The following is a 15,159-nucleotide window of genomic DNA, read 5'->3' as shown; positions in this document are numbered from 1 at the left end:
CAGTCTCAGCGCAGCAATGTTGATCAGAGCCACAAATTTGTTTCGTGTAGTAACACAGCTGGGATTCCTCTCATTTGTAGACATGTCTAGATTTTCCGTGTCTGTCATCAACAGGTCCTGCTCCTTGCAACAAAGTTTTTCTCCTCAGATAGCTGAGGGGAGCACTGACCACAGGAATGCCACTAGTTTCTTCAGTTACAGTACAAGTTGTCTTGCCTTTGGCTGATATAGTCTCAGTCTTTAATTTTAGCTGCCTGACCAATCGTAGGCTTCTAAGACAGAGTATTACTGATTTTCCACTGGTATGAGATGCTCGCTTAAAGCCTTATTTGCAGAAGCATGTCACCGTAATACATTTTCAACTCACAGACAGTCGCTCTAAATGACACTATGCAAGGAAAGGTACAAACTAATGCCTAAGAAAACTAACCTGAAAGCAGAGTTTTTGCTTTTAGGTGATGTTCTGAAAGTGAAATTTTCCTTGCTCTGAGCCGTGCACAGACCCACATGTTAAAACTGCTGTTCGTGTACTTAACACACGCAGAACTAATCAGAAACGGTTTATCATTCTGAAGTTTGTAGACTGATGAAGACCTCCCAGAAAGTTCTACATACTGTACATTATGTCTATAAACTGAGCAGCTAACAGTTGACTTTTTGCATGTGTGTTGAACAGGAGCAGGCCCGGATGCTGCAGATGGGTATCACTGGACCAGAGGGGCATGTGCTGAGCAGGCCAGAAGAGGTCTAACATTCACACATCATACACTATATTAAATATTAGCTACTATGCATCATTTGCATGTGCAAGCATTTTGAAAGGGACTGTCCTAAAAAAGTATTCAAATAAATTAGCCATGTTATAATTTATCATTTTTTTGTGCAAACAGTACAAACATGGTTGTACATGTAAAGAATCACATTCTGCACAGTGACATTTTTGGACTGGTCCTCAGACACACACGTTGTTCCTGTTACACACATGTGGTTTCAGATACATTTGAGACACTGGGTGAAAAAAAAGTATCTTGTTCCATCCAGTTTTTGCTGTGAATGTTTCTTCAGCAAACAACAAAAATCAAAGCCACACTTTCAGCTCAACGACTTGTCTGGGATTTTCCATTCTGTGCTGCTGCAGAGGGTTCCTGTCCCACCAGTATCATAATGTCAAGTAGCTGAGTGGAGTCTTAAGAATCTAGAAATTGGTAACATGATTTTCTTAAGCAGGCAAAGTCAGACAAGTATTTCTCTATTAGTGTACACTATCTTATTCAGTACTAATCCAGTGGTCATTGAAGCCAGACTGAACCTCTGGACTCAAAGAAAACAGTGTTTCCATCATATGGAGGCAGTGACGTTTCTACTTGAAACCTTTGTAGAATTTTGTATTTAAAGTCATTTTTAGTTCTCGTTAGCCAGCATTTACAAATATGGAGATGAAGATTTCAGACACAATAAAACACCAGGTGCTTTTCGTTGTGGACATGTGTCTAAAATGTGTCCAATATGTTTGCTTTTAAAGCCTCCCACCTTAGAAAATCTGCAAGTACTGGGTGTTAGTCTGACCTCACTTAAGTTTCTTTTAAACATTTGTTTGCTGATCGCATTAAATTTAACTACTCAAACACAATATAACTGAAACAATCCTTGACTTTCCCAGTTTTAAAATTATAAGCTTCTCCTTGTCGTTCGGGTTCAAAACAAATTATTCAAATGATACAGCTCCAAAAATGTATAATTTGCTGTGGTCGTGATATTTGAAGTTTGTTTGACAAAATCTTAATGGGAAAAACATTCCCGAGTCAACCGCATTGTGCTCTTTCGTCTGTAGCTGGAGGCAGAGGCGGTATTTCGTGCCATCACCATCGCCAGCCAAACCAACTGTCCGCTCTACGTGACACGGGTCATGAGCAAGAGTGCTGCTGACATCATCTCACAGGCCCGGAAAAAAGGTAAAAAGCAGAATTTGTCCTGGGCCTTTATATGTTTTTTTTTCTTTTTCTGTGTTTTCCAAGACTAGAAATGTGCACGCTGAGTTGTCTCTGTTTGGTATAATGAAAAAAATATCCCACTCTTAGAGTAACATTCAGCTTTGTTGTTCAGGTCTTTTCTGTGGTTGAGCTGTCACACACACTTTTCCTTAGAGGATAGAACAGATGTGAACCAAGAGCCTGCCTGGCGTAGATGGATTGTGAAATTAACAATTTTTGAGAATGTAATGAAAACAAGAAGAGAAGAACAATATGTGTTTGAATGTCTTTGGTGGAAAGCCAAATGAGGTTTTAACACACCAGATTGCTGACCTCAGATAGCCTTCTCTGCACTCAGGTGAATCCATTAGGAGCATTTATGAGCTTGACACATTTGTTTGGCTCCATTCCCGAGCTGTTATATGAAAACCAGGAAATAATAATGTATGTTAGTGCAAGGGACTATGAAGAAGCATAAGAGCACACGTGTTAGTGACAGGACTCAAACCGTGCATGAAAGAGAACAACCTCAGCTGCAACTGAGCAAGTGGAATTTGTGCATTGCCAATGCTGGCATGGTTCCCCTGCTGGAAACTTTCACATGAATTGCCAAAGCTTTTAGCGAGACTAAACTGCTGACAAAATAAAAATAAAGGTGCACTAACGCAATTGATGATTATGCAAATGGATACCCTCACACTTGGCACTTTGTTGACGTCTAACAAAGTTTTGACTGATTTTCTTTTCCCAGGAAATGTTGTGTTTGGGGAGCCAATCACAGCCAGTCTGGGCACTGATGGGACACATTACTGGAGCAAGAATTGGGCCAAAGCAGCTTCTTTTGTAACATCACCTCCTCTTAGCCCCGATCCTACCACTCCAGACTATCTGAACACACTCCTGTCCAGGTACACATCCCCTTTGCAACTTCATTTTGCATGTGCAGAAACGTTGTTGTTTGTAAGTGCCATGAACACCACTGTGTTGTAAAATTATAGCTATTAAAGTTTAGATTTTAGATTTAGATACATCCAAAGTTTGTGTTTCTTATGAAGAATCAGCAATTGTTGTGCAAGAAATGGACTTCATCTGGTAAGTGAGTTACTGCTTCATGTGGAAACAGGAAACATTAGTAATGGTTTACACTGGAAGGACAAACTCTGGCACGCTGCATACTTCTTTACTTTCAGTCCCCCTTCTGTTTTGTTTTGCTTCTCCTGCTGAAGTAGAAGCATATTTACTTATGTTTACAGAACTTTAATGCTGTACACAGACTTTACTGTCCTGGTGTAATACCTTCAGTATGCCTCTTCTCCTCCCAGTGGAGACCTGAGTGTGACTGGCAGCGCTCACTGCACCTTCAGCGTGGCCCAGAAGGCCATTGGCAAGGATGACTTCACCCAGATCCCAGAAGGTGTCAATGGAGTGGAGGAGAGGATGGCTCTCATTTGGGACAAAGCTGTGGTGAGGACAATCACATACTGATAGAGGCGCATGGTGACGTTTATTTTTAATTTTTATCTTGATTCATTTTATTTTTACGATTTTCCCAGAGGAACATCAGCAACTTTATGTCCCTTAGCTTTGTTTTAGCAGTCACCTGTTGTGTTTCACTCAGCAGCTCCACTATGTCACTCTCTGTGCCTCTTTTACATGTCCATCCATGTCTGTTTTTCCCCTTTAAACAGCACTCTAGCCTTATTTTTTTCTCTATATCACTGTGTCCGTATAATTAACATGCAGCCTTGTTTAGCTTTGCCGTAAAGTGCATTGCTGGCTCTGAAATTTGGGTAGGCTTTTAAACATAAAACTCAATACATTTCCTCAGCACAAGTACTTAGAATCCTGGCTCACACCAAACTTGGACCGACTGTCAGTAGGCCTATTTTTAAAAGGTTGACAAAGGTTAGCTGTTTTCCCTGCTTCCACTCATCTTCTAAGAAATCCCCCATTAATGACAGCTTCATAGTTTAATGCTAAAATATTGAACCTTCACTTACACATAGTATCTTATGTTGAGAGATTTAAATGTAAGAAAAATGCATCATCTGAAACTGTTTTTATGGATATTTTCTCAAAGTTTAAAAACGTCCTCCATGCATTTACATTAATACTACAAATACACCATTCAGCTAATTGAATAATGTGTCTTCAGTAGTAGGACTACATGCTGTAGGGTGTGCTCCATAATGCTAATATATGGATAATGGATACAGTCTCAACATTTCCAGTAATATTTGCTCGTGCATTGTGCTTGTTTTGCTCTCAGACTACAGGTAAGATGGATGAGAACATGTTTGTGGGCGTCACCAGCACTAACGCAGCCAAGATCCTGAACCTGTACCCTCGTAAGGGTCGGATTGCTGTGGGCTCTGATGCCGATCTGGTCATCTGGGACACAGACGCCATTCGCACCATCACTGCCAAGACACACAACTCAGTATGTACTCAGACCAAAGTATCAGTTAAATTTAATTCGCAGGTCCTGGCTCTTTTTTTTTTTTTTTTTTACTTTTTTTGCTTCCCTTTCTACTTGTTTTACATTTATGCTGTAAAACCATAGGCACTGTAATGCTTCACAAGTTCTCACAAAAACCTTATTTGATTTAGTTGGTTAAATATAACAGCTGTGTTACAAAAAACCCCCCCAAAACATCTGGTATTTTTTAAAATAAGAAAAAAAGAAAAATTGTGCTTTAAAGGGTGAGATGTATTTTTGGGCGGGGGGACAGACAAGTAGAATGTACGATCGGAGGTAAGTGTCTGCATCTGTGTGCAAGAGGCAAAGAAAAAGAGAGACTGAGGAAGAGAGAGGGAGAAAGGGAGACTGGGAGTAAGTTAGGGAGGGGAAAAAAAAGCACATTTTTGAGCAGCTTCCAGAGAGGTCTGAGTACCTCGGAACGGAAATGAATTCTCAGTGGATCTTCACTAATTCCACTCCACACTGGGCTCACCACAAGACCAGGTCTCAATGCTGAGACTCAATACATTCAAAACTCCTTAATAATGATGAAGCAGTTATTTATTAAAAAAAAAAAAAGATTTATGCCGTGCTTATTCAACAAAATCAGACAAACAGCAAACAAACAATGATGCAAATGCTGCCAAAATGTCTAGTTCAGCAGAACTGAAGTTAATCCACAGAGAATGTATGTGCTGTATAATCAAGAGGTATTTCCTTCCTCTATATCACTTTCACTTGCACAGATCCTCCAAAATACATGAATAATTGGAAAAGTGGGTTTAAAGAATGGCTCTCATTGTATGAGATTCTGTTACTGTAAACACTAATATTTCAGCTGGTTTCATAAAACCTTGGAGATTTTGGACATCTGTATACACTGCTTGTTGGCGAGCTGCACGTCTCATAAGTAGAAAGCAACTTTGGTTGAAATGTATTTTTGATTTCATGGGAAACATCTCACACAATATGCAGCCTGGACCAGAGGTGATAGTGCACACCATTTCCTCCTGCTTCCCAATGCACTGACTTATGTATAATATTATAGGTTAGCACTTGGGTTTTTTTTTTCACATTAAAGAAATGTTTTGTCACATTTTCCTAAGAGAGCGGGTGGAAACGAGTGTAAAAAGGTCAGCAGAATGTAAATGAATAACCCTTTTAAACTGCACTTAAGGCCATTCGAAATCTGAGCGTCTTTGTGTGTAGTTATGAGTTCAGAGTTCGATACTGAAAGTGAAATTACATTAGAAATGTGAAACTGCATCCTGTTGTACACTCTTACAGTTTAAGCCGAGGGCCTCGCACACATTGTGCTCCGCACATACACACTATGTGTACAGTACGCACGGTATATATGAGTAATGAGGTTTCTGCCATTACACAGATGTTAAAGATTCCTCTCGGGCCGCTCAGCAGCAGAGGAAGTGTCCGCACAGGAAATTACGGCTTCAGCAGCCTAGGACAAATCCTGCTTTTGCATAAACACTGTCCACGAGCAGGGAGAGTATGCATTAGCTGAAAAGCTAGTAATATCTAAATTGATCGCAGGAATGATGAATTGAAACGTGTAGATTTCAGTTTGTCTTGCTTAAAGGCTCGATGACATTTGTTTTTGTTGGAAGACGAGACTATGGCGCTGTCTCCAGATGGAGGAACAAGACGTGAAACAGAGAGAAGTGGACTAATAATATGCCTTCTCTAAATGTGGAGTACATCCACCGAGGATCCATGGGTTCTTGCATAATGATGTCACCCCTTTCCTTTCCTCCTAGTCGTCCTTCCAGCTGTAAAACCACAGAGAGAAGCAGATGACCAGAATCACAGCAGCTCCCACTTCAAATAAATCTCTCTTAAGGAGAACCATTGCAGGCAAAACAATTGTTTTTTCGTGCCCTGATCAATTTTTAAATGTGGGGCCTGTTTTTCTTCAGCGACATGCTTTCTTTCAGACTACAGAGAAAAAAAGTTTCCAAAACACACGTTCAAGTGCTTATTCAAAGACAACTAGTCTACTGGACATTAATATACATAAGCACACATTTCATTAGATTGTCTAAATGTAAGCTAAGTAGTCTACATTGTATCCTATTGTCTTCAAGTGTCTTGCCTTAATGGGCAGCAAAATCAAACGGGAGCTGACCTGCTTACCAGCGTACTGTGTTGGGGAATGCTTTCCCTGAACTGTGTTATATCTCAGTGTGTTATCAGTAAACCCACATCTGGTTTTGATTGCTTGTTGTTGTCAACATAAAATACATAGATGTGCATAAGGGTATTTGGATACATAGAGAAGAACAGGCAGCATTACTGTTGGACACTGAGAGCCCGCTCAGATTAGTCATGACATCATGTTTGGCATGCAGCGAGTCTTAGTTATGTCCTGTTCTGGCCTGAATTTGGATGGCAGTAGAAAACAGGGCCGTGTGCAGAGGAAATAAGCAACAATGGAATGAGGGGAGGGGACCATCAGAGATTACACATACATACAAAAAAAAAGGAAGTTGGCACAAGGAAAAATGGAGGAGGATGAACAGCACAACATGGTTAAAAAATGCAAAGGATTACAGAAATCAAGCAAGAGAAGGCAAGGGAGTGAAAACATTAAGAAGTGGACAACTGGAAAGAGCATTAGAAAGAAAAGTGAAAGAGCATACGGAGCCAGAAGAAGGGAAGGGCGGTGATACTACAAAGTACTATGAAGGCATCTGAGCCCAGCTGGATGAGGGCAGCTGTTTGTACATGCCAAACAGACAAGTGTAAAGAACTAGGTGATGAATGATAACGAATTCGAGAAAGAGAGTTAAGTTTTAACCTCTTCTCCTCAGTCATTGAAGAGTACATTTAGCATATAACTAATAGGAAACTTTATCTAATAAACACTAGTTTCTTTGCTGCTGCAACAATCTTTGACAATATCATATGTGTGCTTTTAGGCTGCTGAATACAATATCTTTGAGGGCATGGAGCTGCGTGGCGCCCCACTAGTGGTGATTTGCCAGGGTAAGATCGTTTTGGAAGATGGAAACCTTCACGCCACCTCCGGAGTGGGCCGCTTCATTCCCTGCTCTCCCTTCCCTGACTTTGCCTATAAGCGTATTAAAGCCAGGAAGCAGGTAAGTGCAGTTATTCTTCTTTTAAAGCCTACATTTTACATGTGGTAATATAGTTAGTGTATAAAACTTGAACTGAACAACATGAACTCCGTTACAGCACTGTTAGATTGCCAGAATAACAATAACATAACTAGAAAACCATAGAATACAAAGGAAATGGGGAAAACAACTCAGTGAAGGACTTTAAGGCCTTCTAGGATGTACCTAAAGAAAAGGAGAGTCTAGGGTGAAATGGAAGTAAGGATGGCGGGGAGAAAAGAGGGCAGCCATGGAGGAGGCAATGAAGTGGGATGTGGGGGAGATATAATAACTCTGACATCACCCTCTAAGGTTCAGCCACAGGGCACTGACTGACTTAAGGTCCATACACTGAGGGTGGTCATGGCTTTGTCATCTCGGATTAATAAAGATACATTGACTTTGGATTTGGATAACACTTTTAGAGAGACCTACCGCACACGCTAAGAGGATTACTCATACTATTAAACTTGAATTTTAACTTTAGACTCTCGATTTTAAAAGACATTTAGGAAGGTGGCTTTGATTACAGCAAGAGCCACTGAGTAGCTGAGGTTGGAGAGAACTTGATGCTTTCTTGATACATAGGGAGTTTGTTTTTATGCTAAGCTATACATGCTTGATGCTTCATACTCAGCATACAGACATGGGAGTGGTATCAGTTGGCAGTAAGGTGTAAAACATATTGTCCATATTTATTTCCTGAATAGGTGGGAAATCAAGGAGAACTTGTGAAAATATCCGAATAGAAAAATATATACATGTAGAAACTTAGAGAACCCAAACTAAAGGTAAATTAAATGTTAATGTGCAGTCAGGGCCAAACCCAGAAAGCTACTGTAGTCAAGTAGCACTATTTCATTAGACACCCACCCTAAAGTATTACTCATCTGTTCAAAGTGTGAGAAATGGGCCCATTTAACCATGTGATGTATAGCAGCTTATACTTAAAGCAGCCCCTGCTTACTGCTCTCTTGCCATCTTTCTTACGGCCCGAGAAATCTCATAGCCCAACAGTTTCTTAATTCACAGCTGGCTGCTGATGAAAAAATGGAGCTGTAGTAACAGTGTGCTGTTTGTCTTGGTAGCAGTTACTGTTATGCTTTTCTTCATTCACAGATGTCTCTTTTTAAGTGTTGACCGAGCTTCCAAGATTCCACTGAGTCACGCCACTGACAGACATACAGACAATGGCTTTTCACAGTCAGCTAATAGTTTCAACTTGATTTGAAAGCTTATGAATACATAACTGTATTTTGGTGACTCTTCTGTTCTATAACCTCGAGAAGGGCTTGATTGTGTGTGTTCGTGTTTCAGTTTGCGTGTTTCTGTGTATGTTTGTGTGGATTTGTAAATCTGGAGCTGACTCTTGGCAGGAAAAGATGCATATATAATTTAGACACACAAACAGTTATACAGACAGCCATGTAATGCTAAACATGTGTGAAGCTAGTTGCGTTTAACCTTTTGTTGCACAGCAAAATGCCATAATGTTTCTCCTAGTACCTGCATGTTGGTTCTGTTTCTACATGCTGCCATACTTTATGTTTCTTTTCACCATCTCTGCTCTTTCTGTTTGTCCTGTAGTTGGCTGTTCTGAGGGCAGTGCCCAGGGGAATGTACGATGGGCCAGTTTCTGAATTCTCCATGTCCCGTGGCGGTACCCCCTCGGCCTCGGCCCGTACTTCCCCAACCAAACAGCCTGTCAGAAACCTGCACCAGTCTGGATTTAGTCTAGCAGGTAACCCTGCACCATGCGGTGAGACCACTTTTTTAATAGAACAACAATCCCTGTGTTACCCAGTCATTTCTTCCACGTATCTGTCCACATACTGTACGTACAAACATTAGAGGAGCATCCATGGTCATCAGCTAAACCACCCTCATCCTCTTCTATTTTAACTCAGTTACTAATTCATTATATGAAGTCAGATAACAGTCGTGTGATTCTCATCATGTCTTTGCGTTTTGTCAATGATTTATTAAAAGTCCTTGGCTGACTGGAGAGTAACCCAATAATGTCTTATTATCTCGTTTCATGCATTGCAATTTGCACAGTATGGCATGCATTTGCTTGCAGTACATAATGCTCCAAAAAGAGCTGTTTGTTTGTGCATTTCATTAAAAACTTTATATTTATATTATATATATATTACTTTATTGAGCCCCGTGGGGAAATTGCTCTCTGCATTTAACCCATTCACTTAGTGAAGCAGTGAATGGCATTAAGGCAGTTGCTTGAATTCTTTTGAGTCTGATTGAAGACTCTATTAAATTAAATTTCTAACACAGTCAGTAAAAGTTTTCACTTTAATGTTGTTTGATGTAAAGTAAACATGACCCTGGATTAAGCACGCCTTTAATGTTAAAAGCGTTTAAAATATGTGCAAAAGTCTTGATCCACTTTATATAACTTTATATTTTGCTCCCAAGAAGCAAGACAGTTTCGTCATTTTTATTTCAAAGGTCTTTCATAGTTTTCACTCATTTCCAGTCTAGTTCTCGTACCTGACTATTTTCAGAGGAATGTTTATATTAAACCACTTAACGCTGACCTATGACTCATTCAAGCATAAATAAGTCACCTAACTCGAGGGATGAACCTGTGTTGTGTTTGCACATAGCAGATAACTTAACAAACAGACATTTTTAAATTGTATCTTTCAGCAATTTCTTTATACGAATCTATGGATATTGGCAAAGATAACACATGTTGACATTAACATCAACTACAGTAATACAGCCTCTCTAATAGAATTCAAGCCCTCTTAATATTTTAGCAACATGAACTGTTGTAGGCTTTGCAAAGCCAGAATATGTGTTAAGATTTGTGTCTGTTTTTTATATTCTTAATTTAGTTTTTTAGTTTTGCTCCGGGTCCTTTACCTCCTGTAATTCCTCTCTGTCGTTCTCTCTCTCATCCTCTTTTCTGTCTCTCTTAAAATGTGTCCGTTAAATAAAGGCAAAAAGCCAACAAATACATTTAACAAGGTAGCATAAAAGAAAATACTTTGAAAAGATTTTTAGAAAGCTGCAGGAAATGAAGTTTTCACCACATTTGAACCTACGTTTCAAGCTTTAAAAAGTACAGCATTTGCAGTCATCTGGACCTGATTTGTTAAGATACTATAATGTGAGAGCTCACAATAACATTCACGTTTGACATCTGTTAAATTTTGCTGGGCTGCTGAGTGACAGTATGATTGTGCCCATTTGTCAGGGCAGCACTAGATTAGCTTCAAGTAAACAAATGTGAGAAATGCACTTTGTCAAGCTACCAAGCAGTGACGCTTCATACGCGTGTTAAAATCCCAAGCCACTCAGTGTTTGCGCTGTTTTACAATCAAACAGAGCGACCGTAGCTGATTCTGTCCTCCCTGACTGACTAAACGTGTCCATGTGTAGCATTACATCAGTGAGAGCAACTCTGGTTAACCTGGAGAGACCACAGCTGGGTTCACTGTAGTCTTTGGAAGTCGTTACAAATATATGGATCATTTTTAAAAGCTGATAACTCATTTGGATAAACAACTGTACTTAATGAAGTTTGGCATTTACTGTATTAAGCAACCTGTCTTTGCAAGTGTTTGAACTCAGAGATGAAAAAAGACAATGACCTCCACTGGAAAGAATTTCTAAATTTGAGTACATGATTTAAGAGGGGAGTAAGACTGCTCCTACTTTCCCAGGCTTTGAAATATTAACATTAAGTAAGTTTGCTGTATAATTGTATGTGCCTTCGTGTGCATGCTCTCTCACTGAGTCTGATCTGTTATAGTTTTCCTTGTTAGTTGCCTGCAGAGTACATTTGCTTGTCTGGAAGAAGTTGGGAAGGATTGTTTGCTTAGACACAGTGTATCATAGTCTGACATCATTCCACTTTCCATTTATACACGCACTGATCATTAGTTAGACCAGGCAACCTGACTTATCATTTGGAAACACCATTCTTTATGTCAGACTTAAGCATCTTTTGTTAATGTGTCACAGTCCTCGTACAGCAGTAGGTCTACTCACATTTGCATCCCCCTGTCACTTCAGTGATACATACCATATGTCATAGATAATGATGTGTTTCAAGAAGCCCTCTAGTGTTGGGAAAGTAATAACGTGAGTGCATCATGGCAATTATTTGTGTGCCGTGATGACATGAAAGCTGTCCTGTCTGACAGGATTGACAAATGCTGCTACTGGTTTCCAGTGGAGGGCAAAAGGGAGTAAATCCCACCATCAGTTCTCTGATTTATTTAATCTGTCACATGTTTTCACATTACTGTAGTCCCAACATACAAGACTATCTCGGTGGTTTTGTTATGTTACTTTCATCTCAACAAAACGACACAGCATAACCTAATTTGTACAAGGGCAGAGGCGCTCCGACTGCTTTGTATATCTGATCGAGTTACACTCATTTGATATGGTTTAACATTGTTAGAGCTTAAATTCAACCCAGTCACCCTAAGAAATTAATTTAGTTCCATAAAGCCTAACCAATCAGATATGAAGGGGCAAAATATTAGATGATTATATATCTTTGTAACACTTTATGCTAGGGGCTTACTTTTTTTACACCGGAGAACTGATTTGGGGTTCAAATGAGGGGTCTGGTGAGATTTTAATCCTGTTGTGGGATATTTTATTTTTTATTTTAATACAGTAATCATATAACTTTTATACATTCCTGAGACATCACCAATAGCGTAGTATTTCATAGGATTATGACGTTGAGATTAAACAAACATATAATAGGCCAAATGCTCTAGATCTTACATGGTAAAAGAACATTTTACTCATGACTGTATGATAAATATTTACCCTATTACCTATTTTCACAGCTTTAAGAAAAATTGGGGTTTTAAAGTAAACAGTAGACTACACAAAGACATATGTAATTGACACTTTACCATTAATTTCATGAACATGCACTTGAGATTATCAGTGCATAACTAAATGTGTAAATGTATGTTCCTCCCATATCTAAATTGCTTGCCAGTGTTTTCCATGCAAGCACAAGTAATTTATAGGAATTTGATTGGATTTAATTAGAAATCTGTGTTCATTTCTCAGAGAAACCCTGCAGATGTCTTCTTTTTGTACTCTTTGACTCTGCTTTCTGCCCCCACCCCCCAGCCGATATCTTTGGTCTCTTTATCTTGTCCATCTCTCTCTTTGCAGGTCCTCCCACCCCTGATGACATCCCCATCAGGCCTGCTGGAAGGCGCATCGTAGTGCCCCCTGGTGGTCGTTCCAACATCACATCTCTCAGTTAAACAGCAGGACACGCAGAAAGAAAATGACAACAGCCAGAGTGCAGGATTGAAGAGGGGAGGGGGGAGGAGATGCAGAGGACCACGATTATTTCAAAGTTACAAAAACAAACAAAAGAAAAAAGCAAAACACTGAATCCTCATGCCTTACCTGTCACAATGCTACTATGCTCATATGAGAAAAGTATCCCTTTTCCTCTGGAATGTGAACCAGCGTCAAGTATATAGATGGTTGTGTTTTGGGATTTTTTTTTTTTTTTTTACTGAAAGTGTGAAATTTCCACCAAATTCACATGACTGATCTAAGTCTCATTACTCATCTATGTGGAATAGTTATCTGGTACTTTGGCAATGTGAAAACATCAGGAAAACTCAGTATAATCACACAAAAACAAAACAAAAAAACAAACCCTGTTCGCAAAGGAAAACGGATACCACATGTCTCAGAATGACGCTATCGTTCGTTCATCCTGTTCGGCTTTCAATGTCACCCCTTTTCAGTAGCCTGCTTGCTCCATAGTCAGCAAAACATAACACTAGATTCCACGGTAGCCATGTATTATCTTGCAGTATGTTTGGTTAGCTCTAGGTGGCATTGTACATATGGTAGATGTGATGTAGCTTTGTGGATGATGTTGTTGCAGCTTGTTTGGGTTTCCTGGACCAAGTTAAAGGTAGTTATCGAATCTGAGGGCAGGAGTGCTGTCGGGCATGGAGCTGCATGGGCCACATTAATATGGGTGACGTGATCCATGATACTGCTGCACTCCTCCTCTTTGCTTTTTGGTGACTACCATCCCCATGATGTACTGTACTGATTATTGATGTTTAAAAAAAAAAAGGAATATGGACAAATCTGTTTGGGAAAGATTATGTGAAAACAAAAGAATAGAAAGAAGAATTATTAGAAACATTTTTTTTCCAGATTTTTTTCTTAATCCCAAAAAAACGTTTATATGAGTTTTTTGTTTCCTGCATTCCATCGTCACTAGAAAAAAAGAGCTTTGCGAGAAACCGTCCTTTGCATTTGCTTCTAACTTACTGGCTGTTTCTGCAATCCTGAATCATCTGGAAAAGGATAAAGGGAGGGGAAAAAAGATTATGAAAGGATGATCACACGAATTAAAAATAAATGTAACTGTCCCTTGTAACTACGACTTTAACTGAAGAGCTTTGCAACTGAGGGCAACAAAAAAGACTGATGCAATGAATTGATGAAGTATAACAAACCTGCTTTATGATAACACTTTAGCTCTGGCTTTATTTTTTTCATTCAAGACTAGGACAAGGGGAAGCCCGTCATTCCCTCTGTCATCACAGCATAGCCCTCTAATGCAGCACATTTAACATCAGCACGAATATAACTGAGCCCAGTTCAGTTTACCTAAATACTCTGGATGTGATTGTGTTGGGGGGCGTTTGTGTTTTTTTCATGTCTTTGCTGTTTCTTGATAAGGCAGAGGATTGCAGTGCAGTAAGGTAAGCTTTGTATTCTGTTGTTGGCCCATTGTGGGGGGAGAGGGGAAGACGATTGTGTTTTTTTTAATCTGGCAGGTGGTTTGTTGTATTTATGTTACTTTGACAACCTTTGTTACTGTTTTTATGTTGTTTCTTTTTTACTGTTGTATCGAAACCCAGAGATGGCAGGTCAAAAATACAGTGTGCTTTGGACGTATGATTTGTTTCCAGAATAAACATGAGTTGCAACTTATTGGCTGACTTGTTTTATTTTATAATATTAATTATTTAACATCAAGATGTATGGAAATATTTAATAGACTAGTTTGAGTGTGTAAAGCAGGGAAGGCTTCAAGGCAGTTTTTTTACAACCCTGTTTCCAAAAAAGTTGGCATTTTGCATAAAATGTAAATTTAAAAACAAACAAACAATCGTTTGAAGCAAATATATAATTGAAAATATTACAACAAATGCTCTAGCAGCAAATGAAAGTTGTACGCTACACTATAAAAATGATCTACTTTGATTAACTTTGCTTCTTTCACTTCACATCTGTTTTGCATCCATAATTACTTTTTAATTCTGGATGTTGTTTGGACAAATGTTCTGGCACCATCATGGTATATGCACTTCGCGTGTTAGGTCATTCTTATGTATTTTGTGAAAAGTTGCCATGACTCACTTCCCAATAAATAGTGATTAGAGCCCTGCAGCACTATACCTCTGCATAAACATCTTTATGTGGCCACAGTTTCTGCTTTATTGGCCTGCATATCTCCGGGGATGATCGAAGAACTTCTGACATCTCTACACGTGCAAGATCTACAGTGCTGTGCTGAAGTAAGTTAGTAGTAGATTAAGATAACCTG

General features: G+C 39.3%; 1 protein-coding gene across 3 annotated transcripts in view; it reads left to right on the top strand.

Annotated features, from left to right (window-relative positions):
* dpysl3 (dihydropyrimidinase like 3) overlaps window positions 1-14,543 on the top strand; it is a 48,203-nt gene extending 33,660 nt beyond the window's left edge. For 2 of the 3 annotated variants that reach the window (XM_086309235.1, XM_086309237.1), the window contains exons 7-14: window positions 677-745; window positions 1,832-1,952; window positions 2,722-2,878; window positions 3,293-3,434; window positions 4,240-4,410; window positions 7,368-7,547; window positions 9,153-9,324; window positions 12,741-14,543. In XM_086309235.1, coding sequence (XP_086165361.1) covers window positions 677-745; window positions 1,832-1,952; window positions 2,722-2,878; window positions 3,293-3,434; window positions 4,240-4,410; window positions 7,368-7,547; window positions 9,153-9,324; window positions 12,741-12,835 — 1,107 coding nt within the window. In that variant the 3' untranslated portion in view covers window positions 12,836-14,543. The remainder of the gene's footprint in view (window positions 1-676; window positions 746-1,831; window positions 1,953-2,721; window positions 2,879-3,292; window positions 3,435-4,239; window positions 4,411-7,367; window positions 7,548-9,152; window positions 9,325-12,740) is intronic. The other variant, XM_086309236.1, reaches the window with a different exon arrangement.
* The last annotated feature ends 616 nt before the right edge of the window (window positions 14,544-15,159 follow it).

This window comes from Aulonocara sp. 'chitande type north' Nkhata Bay, linkage group LG10, assembly GCF_057382095.1.
Source record: "Aulonocara sp. 'chitande type north' Nkhata Bay isolate Kocher_YH1m ecotype deep benthic linkage group LG10, A_spYH_male_GT1.1, whole genome shotgun sequence".
NCBI lineage: Eukaryota > Metazoa > Chordata > Actinopteri > Cichliformes > Cichlidae > Aulonocara > Aulonocara sp. 'chitande type north' Nkhata Bay.
The sequence above is the reverse complement of the archived record's forward strand: the minus strand, read 5'-3'. Positions and strand labels throughout refer to the sequence as shown.